We start from the raw sequence: 23,090 nt of genomic DNA on the forward strand, positions 1-23,090 counted from the left end.
ATTCACTGCACGCCGATGGCCTTGCCACAAAACGGAATTCGTTGAATTAAATTTTCTTGCTATTGTACTCTGTCATTAGTTTCTTAATGGTGAAAATTGCGGAACGGTATCGTTATTATTCCGACAGAGATTGCACTAGTTTACTGTTGATTGGATAAAACACAGTTTCGAATATACATACAATGAAATAAATATTTAGTTCGTTAGCACACTGCCGACCATAAATATTAAGACACGTATAGATATTTTTGTAGAAATTGAATACCTTTCACTGCTTTTATTTTCTACTTATTTATGCTCTTAAAAAATATGTTGAATAATTTTATCAAAAATATTATAATCTGTCTAAAAACATGTGGCATAGACTAAGAGAAATAGTTGGTCGTAATTAAACATGAAATGTCGAAAAAGTCATTACGGTAATTGACGTAGGAGTCCACGTAGTTTGAAACACGTTTAATAAAAGATCGGAAGTAGCGGACTTTATTACAAATCTATTATTTCATTTGCATTATACGTATATGCCTTTTAATGTAATTTACAAATAAAGTTTATTTAGAATTTCCTAATAAACATAGCCAGGTGTACTAATACTTTTGACCGGTAGTATAGCTACATCTGTTAACTACAGAACGTTGCTACAGATATTATATTATACAGGGTCATTGGTAACTGTTGGTGCAAGCGGAAAGGGGGCGATTCTACGCGAGAAAAGAAGTCGAAAATATAGAATAAAAATTTTTCTTGTTTTTTAATTTTTTTAAAAATCTACAGTGAGGTCCGTTATAACGAGACGTGATAAGTGCACGCGTACCGAGCGAAAATTCAAAGTCGATTTTCTCGAAAACAAAGCCTCAAACGAAAAATTTTTATTCTATATTTTCGACTTCTTTTTTCGCGTAGAATCGCCCCCTTTCCGCTTGTACCACCAGTTACCAATGACCCTGTATATTTCGAGACATAATGATTCAAAGTTACATATTATGATACCTTCGCGGACTTGGATCTACAAACCTGAATATTCATGATTTTGAATCGCTTTTAGCGTATCAAAGTATACCAGGTATGCCAAAGATCGCAAGTACATTATGTCGTAACAAGAATGATTTGCATTGTGCACCGCCAATTTCGAGTTATAAATTTTAATATCGATATCAATAGCATCCACGATCTTGAATTATATTTAGCGAGGACAACAATCTTGAGCTGTATGCATCTATATTGTAATAATCGAAATTTGTGGATTGTAATTTTTGGCAAGAAAGTGCGAAGCCAGATATCGTTGATATCTCAACCTAACATCACGCAATACTTGCATTAATCTTTGCTGTAGTGGTAAAAAGTAATTTTCAGTAAAGACGACATATCGCGTTTCAATTCTAGTACCGACGTACGAAGTTATACCTGTGTTGCATTCAATGCACAAGAGAAGTATAGAGAAGCCGGAGATACACCTGAAGGCCTTCGGCAAGGACATCAGTCTGTCGCTGAAGCCTACGGAAGGGTTGCTGACAGCGAACCACTTGCCTATGTGGACTGTCACGAAGAACGCGTCGCAACCTGGTGGCCTCCACTATGAAAAGGTGACGAATGTAAGTTTTCAACGTGCGTCACGAAAAAATGATTTTTATTTTTCTCCTTAGCTCTTTTATTCTTTAAGAGATGTTTATTTATGAGCAGCTTCGTTTCTCGGAAATTTCCTTTCAGTAACATTCCTCCACTGTTAAACGTATCATGCATGTATATTATTTCAAAGTTTTCAGATTTTCTTCGTTCGAGACTTTCCAGATTTACATTCTACATAACTAATCAATGGCTTTTATTTATTTTAAAATAGTTATTCTTAAAATATTGACTTATTCTTAAATTCTCTCACTTCTTATCACCTTACTACTTAATCACCTAAAATTTTGTTCAAAACAACGCATAAGAAAAATTCTAGCATGAATTACAAGACATCATATGATCAACCCTATCTTACAACTTTTTAACTTTCACAACGTTGTGTTTTTAATTTTGCAAAATTTTCCTCCCATCCCTGTTGCATTCTCATGCTACCCGACATTTTGCTCGAAACGATATTATGTACATAGTGAGAAAAGAAGCGAGACCTTTTCACAGCGACGCGATTTTTCCTCAGGCCCACGAGTTTGCATTATTCCTTTAAATGGTGTAAATCGCATAAAATCGGCTACATATGGCCAGGCACGTTGCGATCACGTTGTATGTAATTGTTCTTCTCGTTTCAGGCCGACGTAGATATCGGTGACATCTATCAAGACACGACGAACATGGCGTCAATTCTGCTGCACCGGGACGCGAATGGGAAAGTGCTCGTTGTAAGAGGCCATTCTTTCTTAATGTACCTTTCGACATTCCCGCCATTATTGCGACTCGTCTTTCGTCAACCGTCGCGACTCACTTAGGAACTCGTCTTGGTTATAATTATCGCAATACCGCGATTCGTTGGGGACAACTGCCAGGGCCACGCTTAGGAAGGCTGCCCGCCGTAGTTGCAAGTTAGAACGTCCAGTAGTCCGTAAAGCAAAAGGATAGCAATTTCACGAAATGCTTAGAAGAACAAAATTTATGCGTAATCGCTGAAAGAATTTTTGTTACGCGGATAATCGATGCAATTTTCAATGGTTGACCAAAGACGAATGGTAAATGACGTTGGGAAATTGTGACTAGAGGATTAATTCTTTGGAATTTGGAATTTGGTAAATGCAAGTGGGCATATTTGTACAATGGAACATTTAGTATCTAAATTAACAGGGAAACAGGATTGCTTGGATAAAGAAGTTTGTGCAAATTATTTTGTATTTTAGAGAGACAGAGTAATGTCAATGGCAATAACAGAACATAAGGCGTAACATAAACGTATTGTTTTCAATTCGTTATGGATCGTACTCGTTTTTTTGCTGCTAGATTACATAAACATTTTAATACGTTAAGCTACAATTAACCGTATTCGGTTTATCCTTTAACTCTTTAAATTTGAAATTGCAATAGGAGGATTAAGTAAATTATAATTACACACGTAATTTTCCTTTTTATCTAGATTTCATATATCTGACTGACCTTTTTCCACTGTGTTATTAACAAGTAAATATCAGTCACTCAAAGATCTGAAAAAGAATTTAACTTTCTGAGACGGACAAGCATTCCAGACATCACATGTATCATATGTATCATATATCGTAATTATGCATCACTTACATAATCACGAGACAATTTTAATATTACATCCATGAATATTCTTTTAAAATGTTAACAAAGCGGAGGCGAACCTAAAAGCATCTTTACAAAAATACCATTTGCTATGACCAAAACGGTTACACGTAAACGAGATTCAATAGAAAGTTGTACAAAATGGTATTTCGTGATCGTTTTGACATTTCCATTTCGAGCTCCGGTAATCGCTGCTTCGTCCGCGGTTCATACAAAGTGCACTATGAAGATATTGCTTGGGCAAAACCAAGGAAAAAAGCAATAAAATTCTCCATATCGGTTGCACCTTTCAGAACAGTGGGCAGCTCGGAACAGAAGGCAGCCGTTCTCAATGATTGCGCCTCCAACCAACCAAGACTTAATTTCACTTGGGAATTTCGATCTCTTATGAAGTCGTAAGGAAAAAATTCCCGACATAAAACTATTGCCAAAACTGCTACTTATTCATCGAATTGTCTGAAACCTGTTGACAAAGTCATGAATGATAACTGAAGGGATATTTTCATACAAAGATTATCCTGTTAACAACAAATTTTGTTCATTACATAATTTTAATCGTATTTTCGAAAAATGAAGGTTTATAGTTGGGACGAAAAGTAATTTAGAAAAAAAATCGTACACGTGTAATTGATATGTTCTGGCCCTTTTTCATGGAAGATGATTGTCGTACTTTATTAACTTTAATTTGCTCGATTTGCATCTGTTAGCGGATTTATTCTTTCGCATCCTGTTTTTGAGAAATGTTGGTTTAAACTTGTATTAATTCTCTTCTGTAGACGAAAATTAGTAGACTTCATAAATAAATTATGGAGATTATGAGTAGATTATGCATAGACTGCATTTGGATTCGCCAACAAATTTACTTGTTTCATTCTTTCATATTTCGTTTTTTGCAATGTATTATTTAAAAATAAGATTTAAAGATAAGAAAAAAAGTTTGTAATTGATTCATATTAATTATTGTCTTTAATTGCCTTCCGTACAGAAGGATTAGCATATCTTATAGATACTGAAGTGTTAAATCTGAGTCTGACAGCAAATTACCAAAACGTTTTAATTGCTTCTTGTAGGAGAAAGAGACGCAAGTAACTATATTACTGTATTACTATATAACTATTATATTCATTTTTAAAACAAGACTTTTCTGTTTAAAACAATGAATTACACAAACAATGAAATATTACACTATTTACTAATTATTATATTAAAGTATAATAACAGAATACATATATATTATTTACATATAACAACAAATAATTATCTTTCTTAGTTACTTGGTTGAAACTCGACGCATGAGCTGATGAAATTGCCATTCATTTGCTGCTTTTATTATAGAAACTGAGTATATTGTAGCCTATATATCAATCAAGGAACAAATTGTCGGTGAATTTATGTTCTTGTGGTTCTTCCTTTATGGAGAATTTCATGCGTGGAGAACAATTAGAAATCCTCTTGAAGCATTGACTACAGCTATTGTGACGATTGAAAGCGTAGTTCAAGGGAAAGAAATTCAATTGAAGTCATGTATGAATGTAGGAAGATCGTTGCGTTTGTTTAAAACAGTAGAATTCCTAAAAAGAGAAATTTAGTCTGGTAATCAATAAAATGATCGTTATTATATAATTGCGTGAAAGAAACGAATTGTTTTATTGTAGATTTATATTCTTCAGTGAAAACGATTAGAGATCTCCCCTTGACAGTGATTTCATTTATGATCATGAATATTGTTCTTTTGACCAAGCGATCCGATTAATAAATTCACACGAGGTAGCATTGTAAAATCGTGATCGTTTGCCATGATATTAATGAATGATATGCTTTTATTATATAATGCTACAAAGGTAAAACAAATTATTTTATTAATTAATTTATTAAAATTTGCAGTAATAATCTAAATCACGCTTCTGACAACGCCAAATTATGCAATTTATAGAAATCCACGTGTAAGTCTACAGACGTTTATAAATTTTGAAATAAAAAGTCAATTAAATTTCTAAATATTCATTACCAATAATTTAAACATAAAATTTATGAATATGGATCCTCGTAAATTTTCCAAGAAAAACATGAATAAACAGCTTTTTCTTTTCTTTATAAATTTTGGTTGCTGGCCAATAAGAAAAAAAGGAAAGATTTTATTTGTTTTATAAAATATGAAATAGTTACAGAAATAAATCCAAATATCGGGAAAACAACCGTTACAAATTTTCCATTAGCAACTGAAAAAACTGTGTCCGTATTGTTCACAAAAGGAATTCCGATTCTTTCACCAAGATAACTCCTTGGCACATCGAGTGCACATTATGCAGCAATTCATTGAAAATTCAGGTCTAAAATTAGCATTCTCTGTATCACCAGAGTATTCTCCTGTGCAACAAAAATTTCGCAGCTTACAGCTTTTTTTTATTACTTTCATACATCAAAAATCAGTTGAAAGGACGTCGTCCTTGACAACGATCGGTTAATCGCTGCGTAGGATGAAACATATTGTACAGTGTTCGAGAGAAGTGCCAACAAATTTTTGAAAACCAACTTTGACATATGTATGTTAAAAAGTATAAACTATAAGGAAAGGCTATATCATATCACAACACAATTATGCGTACAAGAAAACATTTGTATTGTTTCCCTGCAGTGGTTCACGAAGGCATTTAAACAGTTGCTATAAAAGATTTGTATGAATCTAACTATGAAATATATATATATATATATATATATATATATATATATATATATATATATATGAAATTTCATTAACATTGTAATAAGATACGATTATTGTAATGATGTCGGTAGCTTTGAAACCAATTTGAAAATGTACATATGTAGAAGCTGTAGAAGTTGTAAAAGTTGAACTTGTATCTCCTTCAGGTTATTTCTTTCTCCAACCATTTCATATTAAAACAATTCTTTCTAGCCATCAAGCTACATAAATCAAAATCAAATAAACTGGACTCTTCATTTTGTGGCGACTGACATGTAAATTACTTTGCATATACTGCCGTAATTATTATAACACCTACTCGTTGGATTTATTGGAAAACTCTCTCTTTATTTAGTATTTTACATATATTATAAGTAGGCTATGGATTTTTATGCGTCTACAGGAAATTTGAAGATGCAAAAATGCACAGAATGCATATAACTTGCAAAAGTACATAATATATACAAAATATGATACTCAATACGTAAAACAATTTTCTACCCAGGTTCCATTCCTTTAATTGTGTTTATAGAAATATGAATTTGCCTAAATATCAACAGGCTAGTTACAAAACATGTATGACGCGAGTGAAATAACAGATTTGTAATAAAATAACTAGAAAATGAAAGCCACGAAGAAACATCCAGTTAGTACTAAGTGAATTAACCACCATATGTAATTCTGTTTATATACTGCTAACTTTTGCAGAAGTAACCACACGAGAATAAATTCCAAAGATAAGAAATATCGTCATTCCGCGTTACATAATGCCGTAAAAGCGTTGTTCTATATGACCCCATGTGTCCTGACAGTCCTGACCTTTCGCTTTCACTCTCCCTCCCTCGACGTGACCAATGCACCTCTCTCGGACTGCAAATCGAACATGTTGATCGTACCCGGATCGGAAATATCAATGAACCAGCGAATCGACCGGCTGTTCCACCATAGAACGTGTATTTCGTTTTCCCTTGTCCAACGTTCATGTTGGATAAAATTAGTCACGTCGTGATAATTGCATATAGCCAAGCGGAAGTCGTTGGCCATCGAATGAGGAATTGACGTAGAAAGCATGCGCGATTAAGCTATTAACCGATTATAGTTCGTTAACTCATTGATCGTGTGATTAAACATATTATTGGTACCGGAAATGCCGGTAGAGCTTCTAATTAGCTAGATTGTTTATTTTTCCTATTAATGTCTAGATATCAGGGACGAATATTATAGAAGTAAAGTTTTATTCAAATAATTATTTATGTAAAATTTTTATTCTATTTATTATTCGCTTCGTTACTTCACCTTAAATAACATTACTTGACTTATTTAACGTTATTTATTTTTCTATTGTGTATCATAAATTAACAGAAAGCTCATATAACTGTACAAAAACACTACTACAGTACAAAATATATTAAGCAGTAGAGAAACTTGGTACAAAAAACTACATGGGAATAAGAGAATATTAATCCATTAGTATGAAATTATGCCCATTTCTAACAATTGTATATATATTAATTAACAGTAGAAATAATGATAAAATGTGAATTATTCTTTGTTTTTCATAAAGTATAAATAAATGTTCTCTACAAGATAACAATTAATGATGTGATTTGAACCAGGATGGTAATATCGGTGCAGAACTAGTGATTCGACCATTGCCAGATAGGATATTAAATGAAGTAGTAAACAAGGACTCGAATCTTCACGGAGCAGAGTTGCTGCCTAACGTAACGCGAAGTAAAGGGAACTTGAAGCGCACGAGCCATCACGTGGTGTACAAGAAAGTGACTCGTCCAAACGGCGACGAGTACAGCGATTTCAGTGAGTGATCTTTACATGTTACCACACCAGAAGGTGAAATCCTCCAGAGATCGGTTTCTCGTGATTAAACATCGATTTTAGCGCTGATGGAGCCCGATCACTTGGCCAAGAGGTACAGATCGAAACGATCGATCGCCGCAAGAACAAAGAGGGAAGCACCGTATGTGATCTACCCGGAAATCCTCTGCATCGTCGACTATGATGGATATAGGTGAAAACTCTTATTTATTGACAAAGATTAAATTATTGGTGAGGATTAGTTTACTTTCAAGAGATAGCAGCTTATAAATGGACTACGGATTTTTTATGGATTTATGAGGTACAAAAGGTACAAAATGCATAGAATGCGCACAATGTGCACAATATGCATAAAATATATAAAACATTTAAAGTACTGTGCTCGTTACAGTATGACACAATTTCTGCCTAGATTTTAGTTTCTTAGCTTATAAAAATGTGAATTTGCATAGATATATCCAGTTTACTTGGAAAAATAAAAAATTGAAAATATCTTTTTTATATCGAGGAATAGTCCTTTTTTTATAGGAAAATGATATGTTTCATATCATTTAAATATGAGTATCATATTTAAAATTTTCTAGCTGATATCAAAAGATTATTTCCGTGATAGATGTGAAGACATCACAGTGTGTGAAAGATATTATGTAACAGATTATCCATTTGTCCGTATTAATATTCATTATTGGCTTATGTAGCAGCTGTTTGCGAGTGGTTCAACTCTATTTATATACGTTCTTAATGAAGCACTTCGTTTGATTGTTAAAATAGAACAGCAAATGTTTAATCAGTACCAATTTAATTTTTAATCGAACCAAAATTTATAATTAAATTCGTTTCTTCCAGATTACATGGCGGTGATAACGTGCAAATCAAAAGATACTTTGTATCCTTCTGGAACGGAGTAGATCTAAGGTACAAGCTGTTAAAAGGGCCAAAGATCCGCATCAGTATCGCTGGAATCATTATATCACGGGTGAAGTGCAATTAATCATCTCGATCCTTTTACCGAACTATGATTTTTTTACGAATCGTTACGTTTCCCACAACTTTCTCCTCCTTTTTCTTTTTCTTTTCCTTTTTTTTCTTTTTTTTTCTTAAACGATATCTTTCAGGGCAGAGATGCTACACCGTATTTGGAAAGAAATCGCGTCGGACGAGACGCGATCGATTCGGCAGCTGCGTTGACCGACATGGGCAAATATCTCTTCCGAGAGAGACGACTTCCGGTGTACGACATCGCTGTCGCTGTCACAAAGTAAGAGTGTGCATTTCTTTAAATTCAACCTAATTACCACATTACGTTTCACGTGATTAACATACAAAATCTTCTTCCCTGACAACTTTTCTCGCTCTCCCCTTTTTGTCTCATCTTTCGATATCAATGACAATTTAAACGACTTGTTTTCTTTTTAATCGAATACGTGGAAGAATAGTGAAACTCGAAAGGAAAATGATAACGATTAACTTGAAAGCGTGTAAAAAATATTGAGAAGCAGAGATTTCAATCGAATTTCACGCAATAACGAATACGTTCTATGGCCCCGACATTATGCTATTACCGTTTTACCACAGCAGTCTAGTGATTTCATACTGTTTGATTTTTATTTCGCAAAACAGGTATGATATGTGCCGTCGTAGGAAAGGCGGCCGCTGCACTAAGGGAACTGCCGGTATGGTTTATTACATAGCGATCACGCTTTCTTTTTCAATTTGTTTATTTATTTCTTTTTAATCTTATTTTATTTTCGTTCATATTCTTTTAACGTAATTAGCGTTGTACAGTATTTACACCTAGCTTAAATGTAGTTTTTGACGGTGTAGTGATGGCGTACCACGATGGGAATGGTGCGTTTACGGGGATAAACGATACAAAAGTGACATTCTTTCTCGTCGAAATAGTATAATATTTGTACTTTCTTGTTTTGAAATATTCTGTTACAATGGACAGTAATTTTCAGAAAGATACAAATAAAATATATACATAATTTTCATTAAGAGTGAAAGAGATTTAATAGTTCTTAAATAATAAACTCCATGTAAAAATATAGACTGTACTCGTATTTTGTCGAACGAGAAAGTATGCTCTTTTAACGCACTTAGTTTAATCTAGTGTAAATACGGTGTTGAATACTCAAATTGTAGTTATTTAAAATACTGTACGCTATTTTAGTAAAGAATAAGCTTGCTAAACATTGCGCACATTCATTATTACTGTCGTAGACACGAAGTATACAGTAGAATTGATCTTCAGGAGGTAATGGTACCACTAATATATGTAATCAATAACACGCGCGCGTATTGGCTTTCTTATTCTGCCTGTTATTAGACATCAATCTACTAAACTCTAATTATAGCATACAAACCTACATCAATGAATGCGATCAAACGCGGAAATAATTAAAATTAAAGATCAAAATCCATATGCATCCTCTAAACCTTTCAATCGAACTTTTCATCTCTTTAATCCAACATTCGATAAGCATGTGTGCATAGTATTGAAAGTGTTAAAATCAGGAAATCATAATAACAAGCCTCATTGTACATATTTCGTTTTAAAAGATAATACAAGCGGTAAAAAGAAAATTTCGTTTTAAGCCTCAAGTTACGAACATTCAAGTCGACGTTCACGATGTATATAATCTTCTCCGATAGGTCGAGTTCATAATACATATATAAATGGCACCCCTTCATGCGATTTCGAGAAACAACGCGATTCAAAAGTTGCTAAAAAGGAATCGGCTGTAATTATTCATACCTGAGACGCAACACTCGCTAATTGGCAATTATTTACACGCGCGCTACTCGTAGTGTGTTTGCTTTACCGTAATTCCACGCTATCGCCTTCCGCAAGCCGCGTCCTCAACGCTGAACAAGGAGGAGACATCAAACACGGTGTGTGATATCGCTTCATCACGGTGTTTGCTTTTCGTTATCAATCAAGTTAATGCCATTCCTCGTAAATCAATATCATTAATCGTCTGTCGTACGTGAAGTCTTGCAAAGATTTCAAAAACATGCAATTTCTATGAAATTTTCATGTGCGATATCTGTATATTATGAAATATCATGATTTGTCAAGATAATAGGAGAATTAACCATTCTTTTTTTTGGAGATAGTTCTTTTGTTATATTTGTCAGAGATTAACTTATTAATGATGAATTATAATCACGTGGATTATTATAAAATAGACAGGTCGTTATCGCGTCATACGAAATTATTCTGAAACTATTAAAAAACTAGTACATATATATTAAATGTAATATATATACTATCATGCATGTAATATAGTAAAACGTCAAAGTAAAGAAATTATAATATTCAACGTGAAAAGATATGAAATTGCCAGATTTGTCGCACATTGCTTACATTATTTATCAAAGAGCATTTATCAGAGAAACAAAAGGGCCTCACGCGTTAATCATAAGAATCTTATGCTAAGACATAAAGAAATAGATCCAAGGATACCTTAGTATCCGAATATTGTCCTAACTCATTGTATTATATATCACAAAATATCATGGTTTTAATAGGCAATATATATACATAATATATATACATATACATAGAGAGAGAGAGAGAGAGCATTTAAAAAATGGTAGACTCCATTATAGTAATATTGTATGTGTATATGCTACAAAATATTATAGTTTACCGAAATGTAATGGATATTAGACACATACGAGCGACACGTTCCCAACAATTGTCCCGTGACGTGGTCCAAAGCAGACTGGAATTGTGAGTCCACATGATAAAGAGGAACTTTTGTTGTTGCATTACAGATTAGATATGTGCAGGAGGCAATACGCGAATGACGTGTGCAATAGAGGAACCGCAGGTACGTTTCTCGAGTTCGAAGGAAACGAGATTGACGAGAACAGAAAATTGTCTTTGATCTATCTATGTGCACTGCTCTGCGAACGTTTTTTTCTTTTTTTTTTTACTTCTCCAATCTAAATTTCTTTCGCTGCAACCTCCCGAAAAGATGTATCGTATGGTTGAAAACGAAGGAAGTTCTCGAGGCTTTCACAGCCAGAGTTCTTTCGTGGTATACATATATGTACTGTTCGAGATTTTAAAACGCGAATCGTGCTCTTTTGGACAAATCTGTTCCGGTGTTTTGTTATTTTTAATTTTCGATGAAGATATTCTATGTACTTTTATCATACTGTGAATTTAATGTGCGATTTAAAATGGAATATTTTGAATAACTCAAGAAGTATTCAATATTAAAACTACAAGAAACTGCATTATATTACAAAAAGCTTTAATTTCTTAACATACATTTAATTAATTATGTATTGAATTAAACGTCGACTTATTCTATTTACTATTTACAATCGAAACTTCATTTCGTTTCGATTTTACTTCAAACTAGTTATTACATTAATATCCTCTGCAAAACACTGGAATTATGTTTCGAAGAAAATGCCGCATTTTGAAAAAAACCTCGAATAGTATAGCATTTCAAGCTCGTCTACGTTGCTTTTATCTATACTTATCCTGTTTGTTTTCACTCTAATAGCTTGAATGAACTTCTTCACTCTGTGTTTGAACTTGATTATCGCGAGAAACAAAAAATGGCTGGACAAAAAACACCGATCAAAACTTCCCTCGAGCTGAGCGTGAAACATTCTATCGCGGCTTGCCACGCGTGTTTTCTTGTTTCTGGATCTCACTTTTCTTAGTCTGGGATACAAGTATGCCTTTCTCTCCTTCACTTACACTGTCACTCTGTCTTTCACTCTCCTGATTCTCACTGTGAACGTATATATACGAGCGAAAACGAAAGCGGTATTATACCTGTCCTAAACAAAAAAAAAAAAAAAGAAGAGAAAAGAAGTTTAAAAAGTAAAAAAACGTTTCTTATTCCACAATTTTTCGTTTTTAAATCTTCTCTGTTCGTTCACTTTTTTGCACAGTGGCTACGGTTTCCTATTTTGTGTGTGTGTTTGTGTTTCACGTACACACGTATGTACATAAATCGTACACGACCTTGGCATTTGTACAATCGATCGTTTGCAATTACTTTTCTATATACACTTTACCACGGAATATTATCAAATTGATCGTTCGATCCTAATGGTACCTCGTTGGTCTAAGAATAATTTGAAAAATATATCTACTTTTATATTGCCGTATTAATTCGAGTAGGCGTATCCGGTCGAAAAATGGTTTTGGGAAAAATAACTTTTAGTATTTAACAACCAGGTATCGATTTCACATAACAACCGAAATATAAACTGTTCTATCTTTAGTTTCAATGCAAATACAACTTTCTTATTTAATATATATATAGATGAACTATTTTTCTACTACTTGGCAGCAATGGTTTGATTTAAACGAAAGTGTGCCGATGCGACCTTTTGACTTAACACGGCAGTATATCCTTATCATATCTACACTCGCTATGTCGTTCTTTTGAATCATTCACACCTCCTTCTTGTTTCTTTGGCTGCATTACTGACGAGGACCACGGTTGGTAAGTTTATTCAAGTCGAAGCGATCGGGAATCGCGTTAGAAATGAAAAGTAAGCCGAACAAAGGAATATCGTAGAGATTAATACCGCAGAGATTATTCCTTTTTCCCCAACACTGGAAATTCTCGTTGAGGGAACACGATCTTTGAATCGATCTTCACGGTAGATGAAGTTTTAAGTTATTTCGAAATCCTCGGTTAATCGATCGACGTAAATTAATAGCTGCATGCTACTCTATTAATCAGCTACGATCCTTTCTCAAATGGGCACTCGTTTCTTAAAAAGTTCCTACGAAAACAAAAGTTTCGACCACATGATCCAGATTGCATCTCGGATACATTAATAAATTCAGTATAATAAATTTCATTTAGTAGCCAAATAGAGTAAATTTATGCGATTAATTCAGAGTTATTTGAAACTACATTTAATCTTTCTGTAATAAATTAAACGTATTACGTCTCTGTCATTAGCTAAATTTCATTCATCAAATTTGTACTATTTTTGGATATTTTTAATGAAAATACTGTTTCATGTATACGTATTTGTTTAGCTTAACTTAGCTTTTGTATATTGCAATAAAATTTGCACAATTATTAAATAATACCTTAATACTTCTTTTGGACATAGCATCTTATTGTTTTATTTATATTTAAATAAATATTCAAAAGACGTATTAAGGCATTATTTAACAATTGTGCAAATTTCACTGCAATGTATGAAACCTAAGCTGAAGAAATGCCATGGCCATACCAAAACCATGTTCGATTCTCGTTATACGCAATATATTAGAATTATTTTAAAAATACGTATTTAATGTACATCGCATTTTGTAAAAGAGTATAAAAAGTTGTGTAAAAATTTTTTAAGAAATGTCGTGCCAATCCAAGAAAAAGCCAAGTTATCTTCTAGCTTTCTCTTACTAAACGAGTATTTAATTAAACAGATTAATACTGCCGCTAAATATTTGCTAGAATTTCGTATCTAATAACAGTACTGGTAACATCTTACCAAAGAACGTGTCTTCGTTTTTGAGAATGGACGATCTTCACGATCTGATGGATAGCCAAATGATTTCATAATTCAAGTTTAATTCACGTTGCCAGTGCAGTCGCAATACGGTTGCTTGCAGTAAGCACTTTCAAACTGCAGTTATATATTAGCGATCAAATCGTGATTCCGTTACGATATCTACAAACTTGAATTATCACGATACAGTTGTTCTTTCGACATAGTGCATTCATAATCGAATTTGAATTTCCTTTCACGGTACGATCGCGGCTTCGATTATAGTATATTCAAATTTCAAGTCGTTAATCCAGCCAACTTTCAACGATAGTTTAGAATATATATGTACTTTCCAAAAGACTCACGCTATACGAGAAGTTTCGTAATACTCTATTGTGTTAGATTTAGAACATGGGTTGTGATTGTTCGTAATACAGTTACAAAATATCGTTGTTGTCTTGCACCACTGATCCAGTTATTTTATACGATTCAATTACGATATGTACATTCACGTTTTTACATTGTCGGTTCAACATTATATAATATTCGATACAATTATTTAAGATTGATCAGAATCGTGATGTAGTTCGGCCTTGCTTCAAATACCACAGATTATTTCGGAACATTCACATTTGCTATCTAATCACGATAGAGTTTCGTTATTAGAAAAAAATGTATCGGCATTTGAATTGAAGATTTTATATTTGATTGGGCGACGTTGAGGTTTTAATTATTTAAGTGGTAAATTTTAATACATCGATCGTGAATTAAACCAAGAATTCACTGTATAAATGATTTTATTTGATCTGCAATTAATTAGTTTAATGGCAATTATATTCATCAGATCTTATTGCAAATTTGTTATTGTTAATGATGTTGTTAATAACATATTTCCAAATGAAATAATAATAAGAATTTGCCAATATTCACTTACTTTAAAACTACTTTAAAAATGATTAAATCTTTTTATCTTCTATCAAGTATATGTAATAACGCTAATAATATTACTATAGTATAGACTAATAAATTGAGGTCGAGTTTTTACTTTCTTATTTTACATTCTCAAAGTTGAAAATACGTTCACGTATTTCGTATTACTAGTATTAATTTAACTTGCTAAAAATGCAGCTTTTTTGTTAGTCCATATCGAATAACGAACTTAGTAGTGCCATTAACATTTCAATTAACATTTTTACACCCTGTACATAAGGACGGAAAACGTTCCAAAGTGATCATGTATCTTTATTCAGGATTCGCGTATGTGGGTGGAGCTTGTGTCGTGAATAAGCGTCTGGAAAAGGTGAATTCGGTCGCTATTATCGAAGACACAGGCGGATTTAGCGGAATTATCGTTGCAGCCCACGAAGTTGGTCATTTGTAAGTCCATTATCGCTTGAATATTTTGTCACTTCTATAGAAAATTCGAAAATCGTGTTGTAAATTGTAGTTATTTAAATTGACGAGTAAATTGATAAGTTACGAGTTGCACAATAAGTAAACTTCTCTTTTACAATTTTATAATTTTCAGTCGAATATTATAGAACAGTCAGAAATAGATTATTTTATTTTTCATTTATTTTGTCTATTTTATTAGTAAACTTATTACTGTTATACAAGGAGATTTTGTTAACATTGATAATTTGTACCTTGTAACTTGTAAAATTTCATCAATAACACTAATTTAATAAGACAATTCTGATTGTTTCGACTTTTTAAAAAATGTATTAACATTCTATAGAAATCATCATTACTTTTTAAAATATTGATTTCTATAAATTATGAAAAAATAAAACAGAGACAGACCAAAAGTTAAAATCAAAATTCACGTGACCGTCTTTCGCTATTGAAATTAAATAAATTTTATAAAATTAAAGAAAAATCATTTTATTTAATATTAGTGGCAAAAACTGGTTGCGTGAACTTTGATTTTAATTTTTAGTCTATTTCTGTTTTATTTTTTCATGATTTGTAGAAAGAAATTTCTTCGACCAAGTAAAGTTTACGTTTTCATTTACATTTGTTTGTTTTTCGCCAAATTGTTGGAAATTTGTAGCAACCGTAGTTCCCTAAAAATAATATTGATTTGCGTTAAAAATGTTGATTTGAATGGGACGTAAAATGACATTGAAATGCGAATATCGTAGGCTGGGCGCAGTTCACGATGGCTCACCGCCACCTAGCTATCTTGGAGGACCAGGAGCCGAAAAATGTCGTTGGGAGGATGGCTACATTATGAGCGATCTCAGACACACAGAGAAAGGCTTTAAGTGGTCCCATTGCAGCGTATCGTCGTTTCATCATTTCTTAAAGTATGATTCATTCGTCGGTTTATGAACCTCTGTCTTCAATATTATTTCAATTAAATCTCCGTAGAATAAATTAACTTGCTTAATTTTTTAAAATAATTGGTACTACTTTATTAATACTTCTTGAATTCATTATTATATGCAAATAAATGATGTGTCGATATTTCTATTCCAGCGGCGACACAGCAACGTGTTTGTACAACGCACCTCACGAAGACGAAGCTCTTCCTAGAGTTTTACCTGGGAAGCTTCTTTCGTTGGATGCGCAATGTCGGAAAGATCGTGGAACGAGCGCCTGTTTCGTAAGCTTTGCATTACAACGTCGATCAACGTGTATCTTTTTTATCCACTGCATCGTTGGTGTTATGTCAATGAAACGATTATTTCACGTTTTAGAAAGACGACAGAGTTTGCGCTCAACTATTTTGCTTTGACGCTGGCTCAGGATATTGTGTGGCATATCGTCCAGCGGCTGAAGGTTCTCCTTGCGGAGACGGTCAGGTAAATAATTTAAATAAAAGTGATTCGTACGACGAATTTGTAACATATATATGTTACATTAAGAATTGAGAAAAAAATATTTTATTCTGCTTCCTTTTTATCAAACTGTTGATTATGATCCTGTTAAAAATTGTAGTATTGCCTAAACGGAAAGTGCGTGGCCGAACACGAAAATATTATCCCAGATTATACGCAAAACATTCCAACGTACGTACGCCGAGATAGCAGTTTCAACCCGACAGCCCACAATCGGCCTCTGTATGCTCAATATAACAACACAGACTACAGGTAATATTCTGTATATACGTAAAACCTACATAAATATTATTTAAGGATCTATAATTTCGTAGCATTCGTTATAGTTGGTAATATGTAAATAATTATCATTCAGATAAGATAATCGAATTAATGCACTTCGATGTCTCTTCGTTCTGTTTATCAAAATATGTAATTATTATCATAACTAGTAAACATGTTTCAGGTAATCAGCATGCATTTCCAAATCGTCGTTCAAATATTTACTATTATAACACGCACTGCAAAGATTCTAATGCTCAACTTTGTTTAATAAACAACAATTTTCACCCGTGTTTGGCGAACGTATAATCAAATAGCAAATATTTTCCGAATTTTCGAGAGTAATCCAAACAGATCACCTCGTCCCTTCGATAATCCCATAATGCTATGTCACACAGGTATCCGTGGGAATCGACGACATACAGCACGCCACAATCGAAATTTAAATACTCCTCGCCGTCGTCGAATCTCTTCTCGTCGACGAGTAATCCTTACAAACGCGTCACATCGTTCGCCACTACCCCGGCGACCAAATACACCACTGCCAGTTATCTGTACGTCAATAAATACAAGACTAAAGTAAATATTAGTAACGATGCTAGTTATAGTAAGAACGGATACGCTGGTGGTACTACTACTAGGAATTATTCGTACTATACAGTTAGTCCGATATCAAAGATCAACGATCTGAATTATCCGAAAATTAGCCCGTTCAGACATAAGGGCACGGTGAGCATGGTGTTAGCAACAGCAGACGAAAAGGATCAGAACGGGCCTCAAAACGATGCTCGCGGTAAGAGAAATCTGTATCAAAAGACGACGATACTCGCTTTCTTCTCGAGTTACGAGAACCTTCTCTTTATTTTTTCTATCGATCATCTGATTAAACGTTATCGTCTCGATATATTTTTCTTGTCTATTCTCGCTTTATTCTATTTTTCTTGCTTCATCTTTCTCATTATTTTATATACGATGAAATTAAGTATTTTTGTTATTATACATAGGCGTTCTTCTATTTCTTCTCTGCTATTTTACTTTATGTATTCAACCATTTATCGTAATCATTGTTCATGAATAGCGTAGCCGTTAAAACGCTACGAAGTGATTTAAAATAGTGACAAACTGACACGTCGCATTTTTCATCGTCAGAGTTCCTCGTAGTCTGACTTGTGCAATTCACTTGTGAGACAGTGAATATCTTTCGTTTCTCTGTACAGCTTTACCGACGTTTGTTTTCCTTTTTTTTATATTTCCATGTATGTACTACGACTATTCCATTGGGTAACGAATCTTGTGTTAAATGTATATTTTGAATTCTTGGTGTCTTTTTCTGTTCATTGGAGTAATTGTTTTCGGCTTCTGGGTGGATGTTTTATATCAACATATTTGTTAGAATTCATTTCAGGTTCATCAAATCAGATTTTCTTTACTTGTACATAATATTATACATTAAACATAAACATCAATCATGTTCTTAAAGTGTTATACAAGTTTTATTAAGTAATGAGTTTTGTGTCTTACTTTACTAACGGTGTGCATAAATTCTTGAAACTCCTGACAGCTATTCTTAACATTTTTTAAACAAATATAACAAATACACACGTATTTGAATTCTAAAAATATTTCCTTTAATACCATAAAAACTTCCACATGAAAATATTAGTTTAAAATCTTAACTCCTGGAAATCACTCTTACAGAAAAATATTACTGGTTGGTTAGTAGTACACTACTAATTCTGAGTAGCGTATTAATTTGAATTTTTTTTCTGTAAAACCACCTACACATTAAATTCAATAATATATTTTCACACCTACAATAAACATTACATCCCAGTGTGAATACCGAATTTTTTATATTAATGATTATATTTCTTTTTAGAACCAGAGGACGATGAGTGCACGGACGTGGGGTCAGATTGCGCGGAGCTGATTGACAGGCTGAGGACATGGCTGTGCCATTTGCAATCTGTGAAAAGCCGCTGCTGCGCGTCCCTAAAGACGATCTGCGCTGCTTGATGTGCAACTTTGAACGTAGTCCTTCCTGTTCGTTAAGGAGTTCACGTAGCTACGCATCCAGAGACCACCACAGATCCGAAATCGAACACTCGGCGCGCACTCAGCACGCGTTCAGCTCATCGAGCAGACCATATTCTCCATTGGGAGATTGGGACTTAGACGAATCATGTGATCTACGATGTCGTTCGGTCAGCATTATCTTTAAAAGACGGACATCTCACCAAGTTCTTAAATGCGCTCCCGGTCGAAACCACATGAAAAACGAATGTGTAATTCAATTTATTAAGTAGTTACATAATCTCACTGTGTTACCCAGAGTATAATTTCGTCCTTTCTACTTTCTCTTCTCTTTTTCTTGTCTTCTTTCTTTCTTCTTTTCTGATGCAATAATTCCGCGATACGATAATTGTTTACGATAGTACCGCAGGAGCTTTGTACAGACAACAGGTGTGAAGTTATAAATATGTCGAGTACGAACAAAAATGTTCGATCAATGTATCTGATAGATTCGATCGTATATTTATTCGATGCATCGCGCGGGAGACTTTTGTGTTACGATAGAAATACGATACATGCGTATTAGTACGAACGCGCAAGTGCACGCCAAAAAACGAGCTTCCCCTAAAATAATGAAAATTATAGTGCAAGGCAAATAAATGGTGACTATACGATGGAACCGTGCGTTCCCTTTTTGCTAGTTTATTTTTGTGAATCTTTTATACAAATTAAATCGCTAAACTGAGACAATTTTCTTAAAAGAATACTGAAATTATTTTTGGACTGTCTCTGATAGTATAGATATGTTTCAACTACTTATATTTTATATTATTATGTTTAAGTGTTGATAATTGGGAAAAGATAATTTAATATTTGTAGACAGTATTCATTCATTGGATATAATATATTGTGATACAAATGTACATATTTGAAAGACAAATTTTAGAAAATTTTCTCGTCTCTTTTTTTTTTGTATAATGTCAATTTAATAAAATGATCAACTATAGTTTTCTCATTCCTTTATTATATTATTAATATTCTTTTTATTATAAGGCTTTTCTAAAGAAATATATACCACTTTATTGTACTTAAGACCTACTACCATGTAACAATCCTGGATTGATCTATTATCCCTTAACAACCTATTCTACTATTATCTCTTAACAGTGTCGGTTTCATCTATTATCCCTTAACAACTAATTTTATTATCTCTTAACTACATTTACATATAAATCGATTTTGTAATGTTTATATTGGTCACATTAATTACTATATGCCCCAGATGCTAGATGAACAGATATGTCTCTAATAATTAACTATTAATTATTATTAGCATATCGCAAATCTTATTCTTGCAAATAGGAATTTCGAATATACACTCCATATAAATCTTTTTTTTAAATTAATCGAAATTCATGTATCAATTCGCATAACTTATTTTAATGAAGATACAGCTAAGTATATCTTTATAACGAATCATCAAAAGCCATGGTGATAAGACAGTTGTTGACAGAAAAATTAATGTCTCTTAATAATTGATATAAAAAATCCTATGCTGGAGTATGTAATGCATGTCTTTATATAACAATTATATACACCATTATATTTTATATAAAATATTTTATTTCCCTTATAATAGATATATCTTAATGAATGATATGTGCTGAGAGAAACAGAAATAATGGAGGAAAAATATTCTGCATAAAAAATATAAATTGAAGATACTTGAATATTAAATAATATGTTTATTAAAGTAAAATAAATAAAGTAGAATAATAATTTTTATCAAGTGACAATGTGTATGAATAGAATACACATAGAGTATAATACGAAAGCATTAAAATCCATATGTTACGGTAAGTTATAGAGATGTACATTACACAATACAGATATAACTTACACAAAATACAGATATAAATTACACAAAAAGTGACTTATAACAATAATTATCAGTTACTAGAAAATAGCTTAAAATATAAATTAATCTAAATTATTACATATACAAATACATATACAAATATCTATACAAATATATATACAAACATATACCTCACATACAAATAAAATAAAATTGATAACGTTAAGTACAATTTATATTTTATTACATTAAAGAATTTATAATACACATGCCATTACACAATTTTTAGATCTATTCCTATTTCCTCATATAACTCTGTTTTACTACTAGGATAGTTATCCAATATACAATCTAAAATATCAGTACATAGACGTTTCCGTTTTGAATATTCACGTGAATATTCATTTAGTGCTTCCTCTGCTTTTCTTTTGGTTTCAGTTAAATCTTCAGTACCACTTGCTTCCATTAGTCCATCCAATTTATTTGTCAATACTTCAATTCTTTCTTTAAGTTTAACTTTCTGTTTCTTTGCTTCTTCGATTGTAATGGAAGACTTTATAGATAACAATAAAGCCTCCTGTACTTTAATTTCTTCTTGAAGCTCTTGATACTTGTTTTCAACTTCATTAGCATGAATTTGTAATTCTCTGTTCATCCTCATTAATTCATCCATATCGTGAGATGTATCCTGCACTGCACAATAGATCTTCTGTTTTCCATAAACCTGATGCAAAAATCTTTTGGTTAAATTAATGTACTTTTATATTAATAATGAATATCTTACTTTTTCAAATATCTTTCCTTCAGCGACCAATTTATCTATAGCTTTTTGTACAGCTGTTTTGCCATATTCATTATGAAGATTTGAAACTAAATCATTAATACTATAAGGTCTGTTTTGTGTTTTCATATATTTATATACAGTGTCCGTCATTGTTATCAATTTAGTTTATTCCTTTCCTTATGTATTACATTTAAACTACTTTCACAGGTTATTTGATACCTACTTGAAAAGTTTCATTAAATAGGGTACTAACTATAGTATTTAATTTGAAATGAAAACACATTATGAATTGCATTCATTATGAAAATTAATTTTGTCGTGCATTATTTTTACCTGTATTAAAAAAATTAACACACTTATAACATTAATTAACAATTAATACTTTAGATTCAAACGTTATCAAAAATGTTTACTAGCGTTTAGATTAATATTTAATATTTTTTTTACTCAGAAAGCATAAAATTATTAACTATTTTTATTCTTATTTTTTGTACTTCACTAATATTACTTTGAACATATCCACGCAACAAGCGTTTTTACTAGATCTATAAATCACGTGACTTCCTTCAGTGTTTCTAGCCAGTGATTGAAAGTGCGGGAAATTTAATTACTTATTTATTACAGTGATTTAAGTGCGTGGAATTACAATTCAATCCATATATATTAGTCAATATTACATAAAATATCGAGTACATAAATAGTATGATGTTTATAGAAATTAAAAAATAATCCCAAAACTATTTATTCTTCTTATGAGAAAAACAATAAATTATACCATTTTGCAAGTTCTATATGGTACATTGCATATGGCAACAATTCGTTTAATGTTATAATAATTGATCGAATGACAAAAAAATTATTTATTATCTTCAATTATTTTTACATTTTTATAAATGTAACTAGCAAATTAAACCAGATGCTACTGTGATATAACACGCGTAATACGTTACGCAGTATACTGTACTTATTGTCTCAACCAATGCAGCGTTTATTACTCTTGATACCTTTATAGAGTCATAAAACTGAAACATTACCATCTTTTTGCTATAGTATGTAATATATTTACGACACTTG

The 23,090-nt window shown here is 32.5% G+C and overlaps 2 protein-coding genes across 6 annotated transcripts in view; one reads left to right on the plus strand and one right to left on the minus strand.

Annotated features, from left to right (window-relative positions):
• The window catches only part of sona (sol narae metalloprotease), a 93,209-nt gene extending 72,776 nt beyond the window's left edge, over positions 1–20,433 (plus strand). For 3 of the 4 annotated variants that reach the window (XM_069127548.1, XM_069127538.1, XM_069127555.1), the window contains exons 5-18: positions 1,384–1,592; positions 2,250–2,339; positions 7,552–7,753; positions 7,835–7,964; positions 8,618–8,747; positions 8,887–9,029; positions 11,555–11,610; positions 15,508–15,634; positions 16,402–16,566; positions 16,739–16,865; positions 16,960–17,064; positions 17,201–17,352; positions 17,760–18,154; positions 19,241–20,428. In XM_069127548.1, coding sequence (XP_068983649.1) covers positions 1,384–1,592; positions 2,250–2,339; positions 7,552–7,753; positions 7,835–7,964; positions 8,618–8,747; positions 8,887–9,029; positions 11,555–11,610; positions 15,508–15,634; positions 16,402–16,566; positions 16,739–16,865; positions 16,960–17,064; positions 17,201–17,352; positions 17,760–18,154; positions 19,241–19,377 — 2,168 coding nt within the window. In that variant the 3' untranslated portion in view covers positions 19,378–20,428. Of the gene's footprint in view, positions 1–1,383; positions 1,593–2,249; positions 2,340–7,551; positions 7,754–7,834; positions 7,965–8,617; positions 8,748–8,886; positions 9,030–9,391; positions 9,445–11,554; positions 11,611–15,507; positions 15,635–16,401; positions 16,567–16,738; positions 16,866–16,959; positions 17,065–17,200; positions 17,353–17,759; positions 18,155–19,240 lie in introns of all 4 variants that reach the window. The other variant, XM_069127564.1, reaches the window with a different exon arrangement.
• A 1,016-nt stretch (positions 20,434–21,449) lies between these two features.
• Positions 21,450–22,559, minus strand: LOC138187118 (homologous-pairing protein 2 homolog). Of its 2 annotated transcripts, none has more exons than XM_069127602.1 (3): positions 22,350–22,559; positions 22,017–22,235; positions 21,450–21,956 (listed from the first exon to the last, which is right to left on the minus strand). In XM_069127602.1, the coding sequence occupies exons 2-3, from the start codon at positions 22,164–22,166 to the stop codon at positions 21,507–21,509; spliced, it is 600 nt and encodes a 199-aa protein (XP_068983703.1). In that variant the 5' UTR covers positions 22,167–22,235; positions 22,350–22,559; the 3' UTR covers positions 21,450–21,506. The 2 variants fall into 2 exon arrangements, with proteins under 2 accessions (XP_068983703.1, XP_068983712.1); XM_069127611.1 differs by having other exon boundaries at positions 22,017–22,238.
• Positions 22,560–23,090: the final 531 nt, after the last annotated feature.

The sequence above is a fragment of the Bombus flavifrons genome, chromosome 2, assembly GCF_040668555.2.
Source record: "Bombus flavifrons isolate JBK064 chromosome 2, iyBomFlav1_principal, whole genome shotgun sequence".
Classification (NCBI taxonomy): Eukaryota; Metazoa; Arthropoda; class Insecta; order Hymenoptera; family Apidae; genus Bombus; species Bombus flavifrons.

What these genes read in the sequence shown, in the direction of transcription:
- LOC138187118 (XM_069127602.1), bottom strand. Translation starts at nt 22,166, where the DNA reads ATGACGGACACTGTATATAAATATATGAAAACACAAAACAGACCTTAT. An exon ending in AAGGAAAGATATTTGAAAAA is followed by an intron (nt 21,957 to 22,016) that starts GTAAGATATTCA and finishes TTTTTGCATCAG; the next exon opens with GTTTATGGAAAACAGAAGAT.